Source organism: Monopterus albus, unplaced genomic scaffold (assembly GCF_001952655.1).
Source record: "Monopterus albus unplaced genomic scaffold, M_albus_1.0 scaffold10.1, whole genome shotgun sequence".
NCBI classification, from domain to species: Eukaryota; Metazoa; Chordata; class Actinopteri; order Synbranchiformes; family Synbranchidae; genus Monopterus; species Monopterus albus.
The window spans coordinates 93,277-114,379 of record NW_018127890.1 but is presented as its reverse complement, the minus strand read 5'-3'; the positions used below and the strand labels follow the sequence as shown (position 1 = coordinate 114,379).

General features: G+C 40.0%; 2 protein-coding genes across 2 annotated transcripts; both read right to left on the bottom strand.

The window, feature by feature from the left end:
- Nucleotides 1-1,128: 1,128 nt before the first annotated feature.
- On the bottom strand, nucleotides 1,129-8,819 carry supv3l1 (SUV3-like helicase). Its single transcript, XM_020590027.1, has 16 exons — nucleotides 8,393-8,819; nucleotides 8,102-8,179; nucleotides 7,428-7,535; nucleotides 7,219-7,333; nucleotides 6,862-7,030; nucleotides 6,535-6,646; nucleotides 5,957-6,034; nucleotides 5,492-5,583; nucleotides 5,222-5,402; nucleotides 5,004-5,097; nucleotides 4,455-4,574; nucleotides 4,263-4,362; nucleotides 4,033-4,113; nucleotides 2,676-2,852; nucleotides 1,931-2,079; nucleotides 1,129-1,741 (listed from the first exon to the last, which is right to left on the bottom strand). Exons 1-16 carry the CDS (start codon nucleotides 8,652-8,654, stop codon nucleotides 1,339-1,341), a joined length of 2,319 nt encoding a protein of 772 aa, XP_020445683.1. The 5' UTR covers nucleotides 8,655-8,819; the 3' UTR covers nucleotides 1,129-1,338.
- A 2,590-nt stretch (nucleotides 8,820-11,409) lies between these two features.
- On the bottom strand, nucleotides 11,410-20,194 carry vps26a (VPS26, retromer complex component A). The gene is made up of 10 exons (XM_020589837.1): nucleotides 20,105-20,194; nucleotides 19,825-19,881; nucleotides 17,226-17,375; nucleotides 16,590-16,665; nucleotides 15,654-15,810; nucleotides 14,716-14,880; nucleotides 14,490-14,596; nucleotides 13,812-13,913; nucleotides 13,561-13,670; nucleotides 11,410-12,589 (listed from the first exon to the last, which is right to left on the bottom strand). The coding sequence occupies exons 1-10, from the start codon at nucleotides 20,192-20,194 to the stop codon at nucleotides 12,473-12,475; spliced, it is 1,131 nt and encodes a 376-aa protein (XP_020445493.1). The 3' UTR covers nucleotides 11,410-12,472.
- Nucleotides 20,195-21,103: the final 909 nt, after the last annotated feature.

The window sequence follows — 21,103 nt, the reverse complement described above, 5'->3', positions numbered from 1 at the left end:
ATAGAGTTAGGTGGAAACAGATGATTCGCTGTGGCGACCCCTAACGGGAACAGCCGAAAGAAGAAGAAGAAGAAGTTCATCTTCTTTGCCTGTCTTTGGTGCAAGTCTGTCATGATCGCAATTTTTCCCCACTAGCATACAAATGGTTCCCTCTTCTTTAAACCAATACACATGGAATTCTCTTACATATGGTTTAATCCATGGATGGATTACCAAACAGGCCTACTGGACACAGGCCACACAGTGACCAGAAAGACTCAAAATGACCACGAGAAGCTGCAAAATATCCCGATGAGACCCAAAACAACTACAAAGACTCAAAAAATAACTATACGAGACACAAAACAATCACAAACAAATGCAAAACTACCATCAAGAGATGCTGAACAACTCTAAAGACACGTGCAACAAGTGACAGGTCTATATGTGATGCTGGGCCTTTAACTGCCCCGAGGTCTTTTCTCTTTGGAGCCTTTTGTTCCCTTATATTTCTTTATAAATGACCAATTGCTATTCAACAATGTGACCCACCTTTAAGCAATAATTGTTACTTCAATTAGCTTTTCATGTGTCATAATTACTTTGTTAACCAAGGTTATAAAAAAATACCAACAGTAAAAACTATAAACTTTTATTGACAAATCACCTTAAATATACAAATAAGAAAAAAGATGGCATCCCATATGTATATAGACACTAACAGAGCGGCACTTGGTTTTGTCTAGTGGAAATCTTGACAGCATGTTCACGTTAGACATAATTCATTTGTGGGCCAGCGGTAGCTCCAAGTGAACATGATGTTTCCCATAATGATCCACAACAATGGGTCAGTTTCTTCAAAGTCAAATCCAAGTCAGGTGAGTAAACTGCCTGTTTTAAATTAGTGCCCAGGGTGATTGTGTGTTATCTGATGCTCCCACTGACATGAGAGATTCTCTCACCAGCTACCTGATAAGTAGGTCACAGGAACCAAAACTAGAAACATTTTCCAGCACTAGCTACAGTTTGTACCTTTGTAAGCTGAAAGGAAATATAAAGGGTGAGTTTTTAGCACTAAATAAGTAGACAAGTACATTAAACCTTTATGACTCAGGGTTCAGGTATAAATCTCAGACCAGACCATCAAACTACATTTTGGAGTTTTTATTTTCATACCTCGGGTTAAGCTTATTTCTGATGGTTGCAGGATTGAAAACTGTGCATAGGTCCCTTCTAACTGCCTGAAGTGATGGTTAACTTACACAAGCTACCAGATATGATCCAAGCCTGGTATTGGTTATTGATTTCCACAGGCACAGTAATGATCATGTCCCACCATCAAGACATAATTGTTTCTCTTCATTTCTTCTTCTTTCTACTTATGGCTTTGCTGTTATTGCTCAGAGGTTCTCCATGGAGCATGTTCTGATCTTTAGACCACTCTCTCTGCAGCTGCTGGAGCAGACCAGGAGTCAACAGCCCATCCCTGACCAGGCGACCTGCCAGAGAGCTGTCCATCCGCGTTTCTGAGCCTCCCTTGTCCCTCTGACCCCCAGTCAAATAACTACTGCTGGCAGTTCTACTGTTACGGCCCGTTTGTCCTCGCTTGCTACTCTGTGACTGCAGGGGGTCAGTGATCGCTGGGTCAGTGGCTCTGATGAGACGGGTGATATTTCGGACGCCCTGTTGGATGATCTCATCAAGTTCATGCTGGATTTTTCGAACCAAGGCTGTGTCTGGAAACATGTCCATGAAACGGTAGCTGCAAAGACAGCAACAAGGATTAGGGTGGCAAGCAGTCATTAACAGAGCTGCCTGTAGAAACAATGTTATACTGTGAGGAAGAGTTTGATGACGACTAATCAAATTCACTGTACCATGTTGCTGCACAGATAAACAATAACTGCCCGTAATAATCCCATTTAAAGTAGAACTATTAAAAAGCCATTACCTTAACCAGAGGTAAAGATCCAACACATCATGAACAGCTTCCAGGTGAACCAGGTCTTTGATGTTTTTGGGTGAAGCCAGAGGCCAGCTGACGTGGCGACACACCCAGTCAAACGTCAGGGGTTCGTCTCGACTGAACTGACGTGCAAACTGAAGGAGAAACAGTTCACACCAGTACAACAAAGAAGTGTCAGGAAATGTGCTGAAACATTAACCCAGTGGTGACGAATACAGGATCATAATTCAGAAAAATATTTTAATCTCACAAAATAATGACCAATTATATTAATATTTTTGTATTAAACTAATGAAATGTTTTGCTTCCCATTTACATCACACACCTCTTGGCCACTCTACAGGCAGGAAGGAGTTTGCACACCTCACCAGAACCTGAGCCTAAATCTCAAAGACTGTTGAGGACAATCATTTTAGTGTGGACCTTGTTTTATGAGTATGATATAATCATAAAGTGAGAGAGTCTGCAATAAAGAGTTCTCGGCCCTCCTTGGACTTTATTTTTACTGACTCTGAATGTGTTGTCTGATAAACACAATGAACAATTCTCAAACTAAATTAGTATATGCCTAGAACTGATTAAGCAAAAGTGAGACAGAATGGTTGATGACTACAAAGTCAGTGTTTTGTTTGGTCTTTCACTATGTCACCCACTCACTGTTGTTACTATTAATGAATACTTTTTACTTTTACACTCACTGTTGCTGCTGCTCCGTTCAACTCATCCTTACCTTTAGGAAAGAGGTGCACACAAATGGTTGTTTCTTGTTGATGGGTGCAGTGCAGAAGACATAGCGTGATCTCAAGTTGAGTGGGATATGTTGAATCATGTCTGCTAGAAACTTAAAGTCATCAATGTTGCAGACAAAAAACAGACCATCCACCTGAGAGAGGCTGACAAATATGTCCTGAGAAAAAGAGATGGAGACAGACATGTGGATGTAATGCTGACAATCTGTTTTCACAGCACCTTTGAGCACAAAGCACCAACATTACACAAATCTTAAATAACTCCCAAAATAAAACCAGATTAATTCAGTACAAAAGGTAAAGTCATGACCATGCTAGGCTGCTAATGTTAGCTTTATGACACACTCCATTTAGCACAGAACTCAGAAGTCGGAGCTGGGAACAACGTCACACCCCAGTTTCAGTTAGCCATAATACCAGTTTGAGCCAAATTAGCCACCGTTAGCCATATCAGGTTATAACAACACATTATGTGGCATTCTGTGCATACAAATCCTGTAGCAACATGTTTACAAATAGAAGTTGGACAGTACTGTGTGTACGACTTTTAATGAGACACAAATAAGACATAAGTACAAATAAAGAGTATGTTACTACAACTTTTTACCGTTGATGCACAGAGCAGCCATCTTGGATTCTGAGGTTAGTGATGGTGAAGTTCTTCCAATTTCCCAAGGGGAAAATTTGCATGTTCCAGTTGAAATTTCTGACTGGGAACTTAGAAACCTCAACTTCCCAGTTCAAACTGAAAACACCATAAGATGCTAACACACCCAGAAGGAAAATTTCTACATCTGAATGAAATCTGAGTCCTTTGGCTGCTTTTAACACTCTCAAAAACCCAAAATGATGATGTTTTAGCTGCCAAGAGCTCCTCCATGGCTGGCTGTTTGAAATGACTACTTATGGTACAAAAAAACCCTTCTTCTAGCCTTGGCTACGTGGCAGGCGAGGCTAACTTACAGACCGTACTTTGACAACACAGGGCAGAGAAGCTGCAATAAAAACAGAATGGCCGTAGGCAGCAGAGGGTCATGGAGGGGGGAGTGTAGATGAGACAACGCGTCCTGTCCCGTTGTCTCTGGATTTATCAGACAATGTGTAAAATCTTAGTTAGTACACCTTTTTTTTTCCACAAACTACTGTTTCCAACATCAAGAATACAGTGAAGCTCAAGATCTACCGATAATGTAAACACCGAGTGTACAGCATTTATCAAGTTATGACAACCCTTCACTGTTTAGTATCATAGCTTAATATTGTCCCAGTTTTCCAACTCAGTGTGATAACTTTCCTCATGCCGTTGCTACCATCCTTAAAAGTGATGAATATACTCACAACAAGGTTGGACAGTGTAGCATCAGGTAGATGATAGGCAAACATCTCTATCTGCTCTGCAGTAGGATGGAGACCTGCAGCCTGAGACAAAGGGGAGATACACATCAGGAAAAACCACCTGTGTGTCATATTGTTTGTTTGCATGTGTGTTGCACAGTGAAGCTTGGTTTTCAGGGTTTACCTAACAGAGTCTGTTTGAGCGCATGGCCCGTGTCTGTGTGAATGATCACCTCTATGGGCTCCACCGAGTGGCTGAGGATTTCCTTCAGGACAGGCAGATCATCTCGGTGCATGGTGGTAACTTCTCCCTCCTTAAATTTGGATGAGAACCTGTGAGAGGCGAGAGGTCTCAACACTCCAGAATAACTAGACCTGCCCTTAACCCTCCAGAATGAGATGGTATAAGCAAAAATGGGACAGACCTTCCTGCGCGGCCAGCTATCTGCAGAGCCTGTGATGTGCTGATGGGCTCCATCTGTTTCTCCCCCTTCTCATTAACATTAGGCTTTACCAGACTGTTGAAGATAATACGTCTTATACTCCTGGAGAGACGGTGGAAGACATAGAGACAAATGGATAAATGTGAGCTGAGCTGATGCAAGCTACACAATATTTAAAACAGACTTTGTCCATTACAGTACAGTACACTGTGACTACAGCTTGAGAATTAGCGTCACGTGCACCATTTCATAGATTTCTGGCTTTGGCAAGCTCTTAGTGAAGTTTGCTGAAATTTCCAACAAACAACAGAATCATTTGAAATGTGCCTTACATGTACAAATAAGTGTAGAGTTTCATAATGAAAACAAAGAAAAATATATACAGAAGGTGGTACAACAATTCTCCATAGAATGGGATGAAACAACAGAGCCTGATTTCACAAAAGATTAATTATTGCTTCCCTGAGGATACATCATTCTGAAAACTAGATGTGGCTCTGACATTAATTCATTATATAAAATTGCACTTACAAGTTCAGACCCATGCCAATAGCATCTGTAGCAACCAGGATCTTGCATGGGTCATCAGGGTCATTGAACTTCTTGGCCTGGGAGAGCTTGGTGCCTATAAACCACAGAATAACCAAGCATCTCCATAAAACAAGAATCAGCAGCCTCTAGAGCTCATTTACAACATGTACCAAGTATACATCTTCCTGATAACATGTCGCACACTCTCGCACACTCACCTGGTGGCAAGCTCCCATAAATCACAGCACATTCTAGTCCTTTGGTCTCAATCTGTCTGCTTATGGAGTAGATATCATTTTTACTGAAGCAGACAATGCAATCTCCTGGTCTCAGGTTGTCTAATGACTCCACAGCTTGATTCAGGATTGAGAACGGTGTTAAACGCTGGTAGGTACAGACCTGAGAAAAGAGTGAGGGTCAGAAGGACACAGACCGAGCAGTGCCCCAAAGAAAAATGCTCATCAGCATCAGCCACATGCTAGTCTCACCTCCACCTCCTCTCCAGTGGTGTACATCAGCTCCCTGATAAACTCTATGGCTGCAGGTTCTCCACACACATGGATCTCCTCTGCACAGAGACCTACATGAATACAGATAGTCAGCTGCATAAGTTACAAACATCATCATTCAAAATAAATGTTAAAATTATAAGAACTGAAAAACTAACAGAAAAAATTAGTGCAATTGAGGGTTGTCAGAGGTCAGGATTCTGCCTAAAAGCTTCCTCTGGCAACACAACATCACAGAAATCAGAAAAATGTTCATTATCACTCCTTGCTTTTCACGAACGTTACTGCAATAGTAAAGTATGAGCTTTGTTAAGTGGAAGGTAAAACAATGTTTTAAAAGTAGCTCAAAGTTAACTTTATGTGAAATGACTCATAAGGTGTGACAGTACAAGAGTTCATCTGTGTGTGTGTGTACATGTGTGTTTGACTGTGTGTGTTACAAACCCAGCAGTGCTCTGGTCCAGGCCCAGCCTCTGGCGGGATCTCTGATCATTTGAATTTCATCAATTACAGCCACTTCATCTACAGACATACAAAATAAAACATTGTGGTAACTATTCTAGGTGACACTGACAAATTATCAAAAAGAACAGAAATGCATTGTCAAAAGTACTGTATTCTGGTTGACGACATGTCATGTTCATGAGAATGGGCCAAACGTACAGACAAACAACCTAAAAACACAAGTCCCCAAGCCACGACTGTCGCTGGCAGTGGCATAAAAGCAAACAACGGAGTGTGTGTGGTCTCTAAATATCATTCTATCACTTTAAGGGCCTTAACCAAGTACTCATCTGAACAGCAATTACAGCCAAAAACCTGCCTCAAATATCGTAATTTCAAAGGTAAGAATAATTTCATTCATTTTTGTGACTGAAAAGCTAAGACTTTGCCTTTCTAAGACTAATCTGAAAAAGACACAACAGTTAAGATTCAATGGAATGTGCCACAGAGCAATGTAGTTTTGTTGTTAAAATACTGCTATTGAGCAAAAAATGCTTCTATGTGTGTATTTTACTCACAAGTTGAGTTGACACTGCACATCTCAATGGTGCAGGCCAAATGAGCAGCTGCTCGACCCTCTGAGCCCACAAAAGTCCTCTCCTCTCCTGTGACCAAGTCACATGGCACGCCCTGGGAGTGCACACATAAAGAGACAACATCAACAGGGCACAGAGAGGGAGAGATCAAAGATAACACCTTAAAAATACAATGAAAAATGGAAAATAGAAAACGAACAGCCATAGGGAGATGAAAACATTCCCACAAGAAACATGGACAATTACAGTTGCAAATTTGATACAGAATAAGACTTTAAGAAAAGATAACAGAAGAATGCAGATATGTACAGCACTGTTGCTCTTCTCAAAGATCTCGTGGGCCAGTAGTTTCAGGGGGCCACAGTAGACTCCAGACTTAGCAGCCAGGTAGCGCTGAATGGCATGGTAGGTTTTACCACTATTAGTGGGACCAGCATGGAAAATCACCTTCCTCTGGATGGCACGAGCCTCAGGGTACCTGGTGAACATATATAGACACTATAACCACCAGGTACCATTGTGCAAGTTATGACACATGTATATACTGTAGGAAGTGAGTCAAACCTTTATAATGGAAGTAAAGGTGTAAAACATTGTTGGCACCAGCTCCAATATGAGATGCACTAACAGCACCTGCATCATTGGCTCTGAATCTATAAGACATACCAGTTGGCCGGGACTCTGAGGTCTGAGATCTTTCTGAGGTCATCCATACAGTCCAGCATGGGAAAGATTTGCTTGGCGTGACGCATGAAGTATGGGTAGATGTCATCTATGTGACCTTGAGAGCAGCAGAAATACAATTAAAGAAATTATAACTTTAATGAGTTTCTACTGACACACATATCCTAAGGTTTCACTGAAAAGTGACCAACCTGCTCCGCGGCAGATATCACTAAGGATGATGTGCAGATCAGCAGGGAGTGATGTCACTTCCAGGGCATACTTCCTGAAGCTGATGAAGGCCTGGTGGAACAAACGAGCTGCATGCGCACGCACACACACACACACACACACACACACACACACACACACGACATATAAGGGTGTCATGCCGCAGTCTTCAGAGCCAGAGGACATAGCTGTGAGACCTCAGTGCATGATGGGAAACCTCTGACTTTCCACTAATGTAAGAACTCACCGTTAGATTTTGATCTTCCTCATTTGTACTACAGAGGTTTACTCTAACAAAATACAGTAAATGTTGGTTGGTGACAACTTTTATCAGCACAGAGAAGCTGCATACATTCATTCCAAAGACAAAACTTATATCTTGTATTGATGAAGTTTACTTTGCTCTGCCTTGTGTATGTATAAAAATATTACATTGCCACTAATTAACTATATTTAGAATTTCTTTATTGTGTGATTATTTTTATATAAAATAGTGTCATGACGAGATAATTAAGAATGCACTCAGGACTGTGTTGATGATATACAGCATTTTAAAACCCTGTGGTCGTTATACCGTTACTGGCGACTTAAACTGTAGACAGATTAGACGAAGAAATAACGTTTAAACATAGTATTGTGAAATTATCCTTCTCACCATCCAAGCCATGATCTGCTGCCAGCTTCTGCATCTCCTTCCTCTTATAAAAGCGGTTGAGAGTTTTCAGCAGTTCACCTGAATCACAAACACAAACAGCAGAGGGGAAACAGTATTAGAAAATGCACACAAACTGCACATAACACAGAGATATTGTGATCACATGACACGACAGGGGAGCTAAACCTGACAGCAGCGGCCGAGATTCACTAGCTTACACTGACTCCCTTTCACCACCTAATGAGCAATTTAAAGTCAAACTCAGAGGTGAGCATATGTGACTTTACTCACTTTTATCGAGCGGTTGGCTGAGTTCTAATCCCACACCCCCGTCTGCCGAGGAGTCCGTTTTCAGAGAAACAGGGACAAACAGAGAGGTGTCCGGGGATTTTGAAGAACTCTCAGACGAAACATTTCTACTACAAGCCACAGAGCCAGCATTATGTTTTTTAAGTCCAGACACATGACATCTGCCGGAGGTGATTCGGAGAGCCCGTGGGTTAATATGGCGTCGAAACCCAGCAAACAAATACATACATCGGTTTACTGACATAGTTGTATCTATGGGTTTGTACTCTCCGTAGGCTGGTCACAAAACCAATGTGACGGTCACTCCATGATGATTATACAACACCAAATCCAACAGAGGACGATCAATACATTTCTCTTCTTACGAACACAACGTGGAACAGGACCCGTCGCTATGTAGCTGCCCACAAATGTGCCTGTAATAAAAGTAACAAGAAAACAATTTTTATTTAAAATCTAATGAGAGCTATTCCGTTTAATCGCCAAGTATATGTCCTATAAAGCAATTTGCCCGTTTTGTTTAAGCGTGCTAGGGAATAGGGGGGCACCAGCGGAGCTCCCGCCTGCCCATAGCGCAACGCGCAGGGACAACACGCGCGTTCTTGCGCAGCGCTCAAGTAGAAAACGGCTTTAGAATTGCCCAGTGCATTAATGAACATCAAACATACATTTCAAAATCTTCATCAGATGATTGGGTTCATCATTTGTCATAAAATATGAGTTTACTGCATCAGAGAATTGCTTTATCATCTTCTCCTGGGTCTCGCTCTTCTTCTTAATCAGTGGTGGATGCTAAGTATGTTTATTTAAATACTATTTTTAAGAAAGTTCAATTCTCCATTTATTCCCCTTTAAAGGTTTTGTACTCCAGTGACACTAAATTTCAGAGTAAAAGTCTTTATTTTTACTTCAGTACATTAATTTCAAAAATACCCTGAAACTAGGTTTTAGATAAAGATTTTTCATAGCAATCTCTATATGTGATGCATTGTTAAAGATTAAATTAATAATAATACATTGGGGTAAAATGAGGACAACTCCAGATAACTTTTTGTAGTCATTCATTTCAAAACAATGTTGCAGATGTGAATTAATCAGTAATGAATAATGCACTGCATGTAATATCAAAACACTGCACAAGGACTAATAATTCTGATAATACTTTGGTGCTTCTAAGTAAACATGTGAATCCATGCTTTTTACTTAAAATGTAGTATTTTTGTGATATCCGTTTTCTTGCATGTAAAGGCCCAGCGTACAGGTGTTTTCAAATATTCTGGATAACTAGGCTTTTAGTTAATAACAGTAATAGTGGTGTAAAAAGTCTTCCCTAGCAGGGGTGCATTATTGATCCGAGGTTTTCTAATCATTGCTTGGAAAATAAAATTTTTAAAAAGTTTTGTTTACGAGACAATTAGTATAAATTTGCTTTATTCACTATTCATTTAGCTATACATTTGGGTTTGGTGTATATATACACACATATCACACACACACACTTTCATGGCATGATTAGACATTGTGTAAAGATTCACATGCAGTAGATAGGACGGGGCAGAGAGTTTTGGCATTTAAGTGTTTCTTCATTACCTTGGAAGGTATTTAAAGTCCACCAAACAAACCCTACCTGTACAGTGTTCAAAAAGACGGAACATACATCTGACAGACAGAGGCTAAACAAAGCATTGCTTGCAAATTAATTACACTGTTCACAAACAAAGGGAACACAAAATACAAGGTCAACACTAGCGTGAAAGAGCAAAGTGAAGCTGAATTGTGGATCCGAGGTTTCAGACGTTTAAGAAACATATGACATGGTGCCTAGACTTGCACATGAAGGTGACAGAAAGCAAAAAAATATTCTACGTAGTCAGTCTAATTAAAACAAGTAGTGTTATATAAATGACAGTACGAGTTGCACTGCAGACGGGATATCTCTTGAGATGAAGATGTCCTTGATGTAATGTTTCATTTCAGCACAGGCTGGGAAAGTGCAAAACAGGCCACAGATCATAACTTAAGGGCAAAGTCACACAGTGAACTAGTACCATCACCAAACTCTCTCTGTGTGTGAAGGTGTCTCTCTAAAGCAGGACCAGAACTGCTGGTCTGAGCATCACAGTGGGAACTTGTTGGGTTTTACAGTATACTGATAGTGCATTTCTTCCAGTGCTTCAACAGAAGACATAAATATGTTAAGATTCAAAACTTACCGAACCAGCAGGCTCAAAAAATACTGCTGTCTATGAAACAGAAGCTGAAACTAACAAGAACAGTGAATCTGCTGATTATGGCTAGTGTCATTTCATTGTTCTACTGAATCATTCGAAGTGTAAAGAAAAAAACACTTTTGTGTTTTGATGACAGAGCTTTCACTATCAGGTAAACGTTTCCAGACAATGTGTTCAACTTTCAACCTGTTTTAAGCTTTGAAGTTTAGACACTGAAAATATTCTATTTCTTACATTGACTGAAATGAGAGCAGGCCAAGCCAGTCTGAAAACTTAAAGGTTCAGTTCACCAAATGTTGAGACATTTTAAGACCTCTTTGAGAGGTCTTTCTTCACACCTGTAACATGGAGATTAACAGAATTTCATCTGTGGAGCAGATGAATTCTCCTCTTCTGTTGGATGAACCAACCATTAAAACAGCTTCAGAAAACAAACAGTAAATGGTTTAAATTTTTCAAAGTTACTCAGGAATAAACAGCACAAATATTAAACGAAAGGTCCCATGCCACAGAAACACTTAAGAAAAATACAAATGAGCCTTTAGACAAAGTTGGAAGCAATCCTGCAGTCAACTGACCTAAATCATCATCTTAACAAGAAAGTGAAATGTTGCACTGAGCTGCAGAATCTTTGACAAGCAGAGAATTTGAATGTTGACGCTTGTAGTGCTGCAAGACTCCAACGACTGTTTCAATAATCCATTTGTTTTGTAATTTTTTAAAGGAACCACACACTGTGTGTCTCTTGTTGCTTTTCTAATGTGATCATTTGGGTGGTTCTCTCCATGTCACTGGAAACTGAACACTTTAGGTTTGAGACAGACAAAACGAGACATCTGCAGCGGTCACTTCGGGTTAGAAAACTGTGATGAACCCATTTTATAATCAATCAATCAGTTCACTGAGAATTTGCAAATTGATAATGACAATAATCATTAGTTGCAGCTCCAGATGAGTCTGCTGTAATTAAATAACAGCATGAAATAAATGACGCTGATAATGTGCATCTTGAATAAACACTTTTGTTGAATGAAATGAGAAGTGAAGTCTAAGAGGGTAATGTTGATGTTTTTACAAACAGCAGCCACATTTAAATATGGAATCTATTGCACTGAAGTCTCATATTCCAATTAGGCAGACACGTTGTTGAAGAGAGCAGTCTGTGGGCCATTGCAGCACACTTAACAAAAACTGGGCACTATCTAGATGGCTGAACGAGAGCACAGTGGCATCACCGTAGCTCAAACACAGGTAACAGGTGAGTAAAGGCAGAGCGTGTGTTGACTCGCAGTCAAGAATTTCATGTCCTTCATTCACACTGATCCCCACGTCTTGAATACTTTGAATCACTGGCTAGCTCATTCAGATTCTCCAAAGTGTCATTTTGTAGGGAGCTGAGAGGGAGGACAGGGAAAGAAGCTTCTGTTGCAGAAGAAAGAGATGCAGCCATCTCATCTTTTCTGTTTTTGCTCCTGTTTTGTTATGCATTCAGCAAACTAAGACCATATGGCTTCACTTGTATGTGCTTGAGTATATGTGCGCGTGTCAGTTTCGGATGCCGGGATCAAATAGGCTACCTAACTGTCCCTTACTTGGTTTGATGTGCACTTGACATGTAGCATTCAGTAGACATGTGCGTCCATATGTCGGTGTGTTTCAGTCCTGAAGCCATGATGTGGTGAGGGGGATGTCTGAAGGTACGTTGTATGTGTTCATGTATACAGACATTTCTCAGTCCAGGGAGATGGCGGGGCAGCCCTCACACCTCTGGCTGTTCAGCCGTGAAGAGTTGGGGTTGGCATGTGTGGATTTTCAGTTCATAGCGTCACTTTCACATCTCTGGCTGCTCTACATTAGCTGGCTGGGTCCGGGACTCGGGCGACTCGTAACGCTGGTGGAAGTTTCTTTTCCTCAACTTCTCTGGGGCTTTTCTCCACAAAACAATCTCCTAAACACAGAGGCAGGGGAATGAGCCAAGGGAGAAAAGAGAGTTGCATACAGATGCATCTGTGTAGCTGAGCTGTCATAAGGAAAACTCATCTGAAGGACACGCAGACAGGGAGGTTTCTTATAAACAAGATTTACATCCAGTGTTTCACACCAAAACATACTGTGTATGCTTCACAGGTATGTTAAATGCATTTACGTCCTCATAAAAGATGTGCAAAATCAATTTGTTTACATCCATGTTTGCTCGGTGGCCGTCATCTTGTTCAGTACCTTCCTTGTTAAAACCTACGTTTCTTGGCACAGTACCACCGCCAACTGTTGATAAGCTGAATAGTGTGAAACTAACAAAAGGGTGTGAACTGTGCTGCCCGCATGCTAGCGTGCATGTCCTTGTGTGCTTGCATGATAAAAAAAAAAGGTGACCCACATGTAAAATCTTTGTAGTGCTACTAGTGGTTAAAAAGTCCACAGCTGTTAAAAATCGAAGTGACCTTGTGATTAGCTTGTTATGTCCAGCTTATGAAATACAGTCAGTTTTGGAGTGATCTGTTACACAATACAGTCAGTTTTGGAGTGATCTGTTACAGTGGTCGAATGCACAGATCCTCGCTGTAATCAACAGTTTTGAAGGAAAACTTTACAGTACAATGAAAGAATGAGAGAAAACTGTATGATATGTAGGCCTGAGTATTGTTTTCAAAACTAGAGTAAGTGTAATACAGCAAATGTTACTACCAACAAGATAGGTTTGTTTGGTTGTTTGTGTCACGTTAACACAAGCAGCCAAACAAACTGTGTCAAAAAATGTGGACTAAAATGAGCAATTTTTGATTTTTCCTTAGAAGCAATATGTTTGGTGCCAACTTCTGGCACATGAAAATGTTCCATATTTGGTGACAGAGAAACAATTATAAATAATCTATTAGCTCACTGAAGTAGAATATTATACAGCGTGTGTAGCTGTGTTACCTGTTGTTTAAAGTATCTTCTGTCCTCTTCGTCCACCAGCACCAGATTAAGGAAGTAGCGTACAGAGAACTTCTTGTTGACATCCCTCATTGTGGGTGTCAAGTCATATCCTGTAAGGAAACAGAAGACGTGATAGGCTGTCGTTCAAACTAAGCCTATTTAAATGACTAAAAAAAGAGTGATGTTAACAGGGAAACTGACACACTGACGATAAGACATTATGTCAGTTGGTGAGTGATGAGAGCTCTTACCTGCCAGGAACAGTCTGATGGGGATTGATTCTCCTTTAACTGGAGCGCCATCCATGATCTCATACTTTGCAACTGTCTCTGTCTCAGTAGTAGTACTGGGACCTAAAAATACAGAAAACTGTTTCATAAAGAGAGGAGGAGAAGGAGAGAATGTGGTAAAGTGGAGAAAAGCTGATGGAAGAGTTCCAGTTGGTCTTCAGAAGACTAAACTATTACAGCTAGAGAAACCTCAAAAGTGATGAACTACAAAGTTAGCATAGAGGCAGGTTGCAGCTCAGTCCATGTGCTTGAATAGCTACTTTATTTACATGGGATTGGGCAGCACGGCAGAGCAGTGGTTAGCACTGTCACTTCACAGCAAGAAGATTCCGGGTTTGAGCCCAGGGCCTTTCTGTGTGGAGTTTGCATGTTCTCCCTGTGCCTGCGTGGGTTCTCTCCAGGTACTCCAGCTTCCTCCCACAGTCCAAAGACAGGCAGCTTAGGTTGATTGGTGACTCTAAATTGCCTGTAGGAGTGAATGTGGGTGTGTGTGGTTGTCTGTCTACATGTCAGCCCTGTGATAAACCCCGCCTCTTACCCAAAATCAGCTGGAATAGGTTCCAGGCCCCCCCGCCCCACGACCCTGTTCAGGAATATTTAGTATAAATAATGGATAGATGGACTACCATGGATTCGTACCTATGCCTGTTATCTCTTTCTTGATGAGTTGTAGCTCCATGTGTTGGATCTTGATCCTGACCAGTAGGAAGTATATCTTCCCAACAATCACGTCCTTAAGGTGATATCTAGTAAAGAGACATATTGAGAAAAGCTGCTCACACTGACTTAGGAGCAGGTACAGTTTGTAGCTTTCTATGGCAGGAAAAAGAGACTACAGCAGAGAAGTTAGTGATGCTGATCTTACTTGGATTTATTGTATTCAAACTCGATGTGAAGACAGTCTTCTATGCCGACCTCCATCTTGATCGAGTTGTTGATGTCTGGATAAGTGGCTAACTGGTGAACAATTAACTCGTATTCCTTGACTAAGTCAGACAGACGACGAACTATTGTCACTCTGAGGAAATACCTGCATAAAGAACACAGACACCATATGCTTAAAGAGCCAGTCACCCAAAATGATGCCCCACTGTATTAGCCTGTGACTCAATTTGCTTATACCTAGTACATGCTTGAATGGAGTAGGAAGAAGTCAGACTTATCCAGTCCTACCCCATGACATCATCTTACCATCATTGGTTTGCAAGCAATAAATGATTCACTTCTACACACTCACCTATTATACTAAAAAGAATATAACAGTATTAACATTCTTACATCACACAAGTGATATACTAAAGAATGGTTACAAAATATACATCACACCCACAACAGTTAATCATTGAGCCTGTTCTTGCATATATCTTGATTGACACATACCTTTATATTTATGTTTAAACTTGTCAATTCTAGTACTGTTTTTTATGTCTACACTTAAGTTATTCCATAGTTTTACCCCACTTATGGAAATACAAAATCTTTTTTTGGTTGTACGTATAGCATGAATTTTTAAATTTAACTGACCCCTTAAATTGTATCCCCCTTCCCTTTCATTAAATAGTTTTTGAATTCCACCAGGTAATAAATTGTTCCTGGCTTTATACATAAACACTGCAGTCTTATATCCCACTAAATCAAAACATTTTAACAATTTAGACTGTATGAAAGCTACATTGGTGTGATCCCTGGATCACACCAATGGAGTCAGTGGATACGCAGGCATCAATACATCCCAGGTGAATAATAATATAAATATAAAGGTGCAGTTTGCCTCATCTCCCTAATACTGTGTTATTAGTATACCTTAGCCTGACATTTGCTCCCATGTAGGACTCGTAGGGCTTCTCCACCTGCATGAACTCAAAGTCGTAGCTTCTGTTCTGGGTGAGTTCTCCAGGTAAAGCCAACTCTTTGACCAAGTCCACAAACTCATGGGTGTTGCTCTTATCAGAAAACAGCTCTGAAATACAGCAGAGTTGATTTTTTTTTTCCATCAGGTAGCAGAGACATGTACAATTTCACACTATAAAAAGCATTTGCAAATAAAATTTTGAATACTTGAGTCTTATAAAACACTCCAGTGAAATAAGAGATTTATATTTTTTCTGCAACTCATTCTATTTGTAGGGAGTACATGATCTGAAACCAGTTTTCAAATGTTCAAATAACCCGTGAGCTGGCACTAAGTGCTGCATTTGTCATAGACCAGAGGTTCTGCAGCAGAGCCTAATATACAATGCCCTTTCTTTCAGTCTGTTAAAGATAACTATCTAATCATAAAAGACATAACAGTCTATCCTATCTCTGGTGATAAAGCACAGTGCACTGTGATACACAGAGTCAAGAGGATTTAAGGCGGAGGGAAAGGCACACACATATGCAGTAGCACCATAAGAGCAGACATAATAGTAGCCACTGTGGCAGGCTGCACATGATGAACACATGCTCAGTAAAACCCTCGAGTGACTTTCAGGTTTTCTAACTATAAATTCCTTAGCATTTCAAATAGTTCATGGAACTAGCTACATGAGGCAATATAGAGGTTTTCAGTGTTAAACAGAACATATCCATCAGCACTAACAAAGCAACATAATGGTTAGGCTGTTTTATCATCATTACAACAGTTACAACAGTTATCATCATTACAATAAGTTACCTCTTCATACCTCCTGTGAACGACAGGAAAATAAAGACTTAACAGAGAGATAATGATAAATCCACCAGTTTAGTCAGGCTCACCGATCTGTCCAACAAACTCAATGCGGATTCCCTGATGCTCCAGTCGCTTCCCTCCCTGCTTCACATTTAGATTCACCTGGAGAAGAAACATTTGGTGAGACTGAGTACAAACCAAAGTACATGTTGTCATCGTGACAGTTGGATGATATCACCAATTTAAACATATGTTATTTTGACAGAGAAAAAATTAGAATATCCTTAATTTAAAAAACAACTCTGACAAGAGCTTTCCCTTGGTATGACATATCTGCTGGTACTACATATTTTAATTAAATGCTGATCCATACACGTTAAGCTTCTCAGAAAAACTTGTTTAATGACAGAAAAAAGCAAACACTGATCAGGCAAACGTGAAGCATGAGTTGAAGTAATAGTGGACAGACTCCAGTATTACTTAATAAAGCTGATATGTCAACTGATACATTTGGGGATCTTAAACATAGACACTTCACTTCCTCCCAAAGCAAAGACGGAGCAAATCTTGCACACATTTAATTTCCCAATAGGCTCAGTTAAAAATAAACTGTGGTATGGCCATTATCTGCTGACTGACTACCAAACAAAATGACAGCAGGTTGAAACCTGCTCCGTGTGTATAAGACCCCCTGCTTTATAAATACTGTGCACCTAATTTACCTTTCCAGACACAGACTCTCCATCATAGAACAAGTAGTGTTTCTCCACTTTCCCATCTTCTGTCTTTAACTCTGCCGTCTTTCTGTTCTCTGCATCATTCAGCAGCACATCTATCTCACATACCGGCCCAAACAAACCTCCAAGGAAACTCTGAAAACAAAAAGTATGTCACAGAAAACACAGTCTTACAAACAGAAATATATTCAACATGTGCAAAAGTCAAATCAAAGCTAACTAATTAGTGGGGTGTCTGAAAAGTAAAGTGACTAAACCTTTACTCGCATTAAATTAGGGTGTATTATAAACAGAAGAAAACATTCCAGTATTAATTTTGTAAAGACAGTTACTTTAAACTCTTCAGTGTTCCTAAAGTTCCCATTTGCTGGACATGCTTTCAATGACATGTCTTATGAGGTCTAGGAGAATTGACAACTTAATGATACATGCATACACACAAGCAAGATATTAAGCAAATTCAAACATGACTGAAAAATGCATCATCAAAATGTCTTGATCATCAAAATCTTGATCAAAGGCTGAAACAGTATATCAAAGTTTTCAAACTACAAACAAATGAAACAAGAATTAGGCTGATTATTCACTAACCACCACATCTATTAAAGATTGAAGTGAACTGAACATCTCTGTGGACTCTGATGCCAGACAAAGTAATGTGTACTGCAATAATACAAAAATAGCATTTCTCACTGTGTGCAAATGGATGCCACTGATGGGTGTGCTCTGAAGCTGACACCATGCAAATCCCCTTAGTCCCACTCCCTAGCCATTCTCAAGGAGAAGGATCTGTTACATCCATACTAACACAATCACATTAGCGCATTATTTTCCTCTGAGCTGGCACGAAGTCACAAACACATGCTTCAACATGCATGAGCAGCAAATCTGGAGGAACTAACACGATCAACAAACTGTCAGGAGACCAATCAATGGGTGGACACCAGTTGGGTTCTTTAATTTATCGTGTCCCATGAGAGGGTGCATCTATAATATACAGAACTATAGGAAGAAACCTCCAAATCAAACTAACGAGTTACACAAAAAAAAATTTACGTAGTAAACACAACGATGCTACATGAAAATCAGTGCATGTCAACTGTCAATGTATGCGATACCACTTAACTAAGTTAATCAATAATCAACAATTACTTTCCCAACAAACACACGCTTTATACATAAAAATAGTTAATACAACTTCAAAAATTGCAGTTTTAGTTCAACATCAGCTTGCAACATACGATACAACTTCACGTAACACCGAGCTAATACCAATGTTAGCTAAAACTGGCATATATATTATTAGAACAAATGTAAGGTCTAAATAACGTTGATAACGCAGGCTGCAATTACTCGTTATTCAACACTTTTAGCTGGCATTACTGTTATGCACAACCATAACTGCTGAGCCGCTGGCTAGGCAAAAGACCGATGCTAAAGTAGACGCGACCTCGTAACATTACTGATGCTAATGCGGCTAACCCAGCTAGCTTTCCTATCATGTTTGACCTCAATTAAAAATAAAAGCGCTGCCGTCAATCAAAACTGTGAGTTAATTCCAATGCTGGGATTTTATGAATAAACACCTCTATTCATTTCACTCTATAATGGTTGTTTGTCTTTACACTCAGAACTTACGCCGGGGGTGGGGGGGGTGGGGGGGTTAAAACCCACCCTTAACACATCCATGTTTCAGAAGTCACACCGGACACTGTACACATACCTTAACCTCTAGAGTCCTGAGCTTTGGAAACCCAAGCTGTGCGGTCCTCATATGAGGACGCAGGGACTCTAGAGGTTAATAATCAGAAAATGATCCGTTTATGGCATCTATCTATCTATCTATTCCCCAATGTTACATACAATCCTTACTTAAGTCTGGTGAGAACTAGGCTACATGTTTACCTTACTGCTCGGGACCTTATACCGACAGTAATATTCACGATTGCCCTCTGGTGGACAAGTTGATAACAGCATTGTTAATAAACTTCCTCAGACATGTCTTTTTTCTTTATGACGGGCTATATCCCGTCATAAACCTTCAGGGCCCCATAACAAGCAACACCATTTCCAAACCCTAACCCATCATAAAATGACATTCAGTGATGTCACAGAGACACATCATTAGGCTACAATACGTGGGCAAACTAGTAGTTACACATATTCTCTTTATATTAAAAAGCAGAGGTCTTTTCGCAATAACAGCTATATAGCATCTAAACATAATCCTTCATGTTATTAGCAAGTATAAAACTGAAGGATGCAACAGAAGAGGACTAACTCATTAAACCTTATTTATCCAGTTCTGCAGTAATGGAAGAAGTACTCAGATCTAGTAAAAGTAGAAATACCACAGTGTAAAAATACTCTGCTACCAATAAAAACCCTGCATTCAAAGTTTTACTTAGATAAATATACAAAAGTATTAACATCAACAAATAATTTAAGCATCAAAAGTAAACTCATCATGCAGAAGTCACATTAATGTACAGGCTATTATATTCCTGGATCATAATTATTGATGCATTATTGTGTGTGTAATTTTGATGTTGCAGCTGGTACAGGTGAAGCTAATGTTAACTACCTTGAGTCTCAGCTGTGCCGCCTTGGTAATTAGTGACTCGTGGTTTGGATCGCACAGCTGAGACGCGTTAGTTCATTAGTTCTTTTCTTATGTTAACCTAGGGCAGACGCTCCGTCGGGGCCGTAGCATTACGAAGCGTTGACATGAGTTTTTGTTTTACATACGTTTACGTTCACGCTGACAGTTACTGTGCGATTGATTGTTCTCGTACCATGGGTTTGCCACAAGGTATGTGAGTTATGCAACGCTGACAGTTCCTGTGCGTTGCCAATAGACATACGTGGTGTTCTTTTTGTTTGTGGCTGCTGTACGTATCTGACAGTGATCTTCCCAGCCGTGGGTACCTGACAGCTAGCGCTACACCTGCCATACCTGGAGTTCTTCGTTTTCTGCTACTCATCTGCCGTTCTTCTGTCTTCTTCTCTGCTCATACTGGTCTCCTCAACCATCTCCACCCTGCCCCTGGTTCAGCATTATTCATTGACTCTCTTATGATGTTACTTTGTGTTCTTTTTCCAGTAAACCACCATTTTTCCACTAGCACCTGGGTCAGCACAATTGAGTCCAACCCCAGTTCTCCCTCACCCTCCTGGTGAGGGGGACTCAACCACAAGTGTATTGTTTTTTAATCTGATTCTGAAAAGTAACTAAAGCTATCAAATAAATGTAGTGGACTAAAAGGTACAATATTTGCCTCTGAAATTTAGTGAAGTCAAGGTATTAAGTAGCAGAAAATGAGAACATTTAAGTATAAATACCTTGTAACTGTACTTACAGTAACTATAGTACTTATGTAAATGTATTATCTTTCAGCCACTGTAAACCTGAGAACCAGCAAATTGAAGCAATATAATAAGCAGTAAACAGAACAGATAAAAGAGGAGTTGGGATGAAAAATCACAAACACTGCAGAATACTGTTTTAAATTCTTTATTGACATAAGTATTTCAAATGCAAATTAGACAAGACGGAGCATGTCAAAGTGCATGCTTATGTGTAATACATATACAGTGGTCCATTCCCAAGGGGTTTAGGTGTGCAAGGTTCTCTAGCTTGGACTTGTGGACCAGAAATTCCCATGAAAGGCTGCATAACTGTCCTAGCTAAATGTAAAGCATCACAACATTTCAGACAAAGGGATCAAATAATATAAATAAGTCTTTGTTTTGTGTGTCTTAAAGAAACACGTGCCTCATAGTTCCAGAAAATGGATGGAGCTATAGCTGTATAAAGTGAGCAAAGTGTGGACAGAGATGTACTGATATTTGAATGCATATTT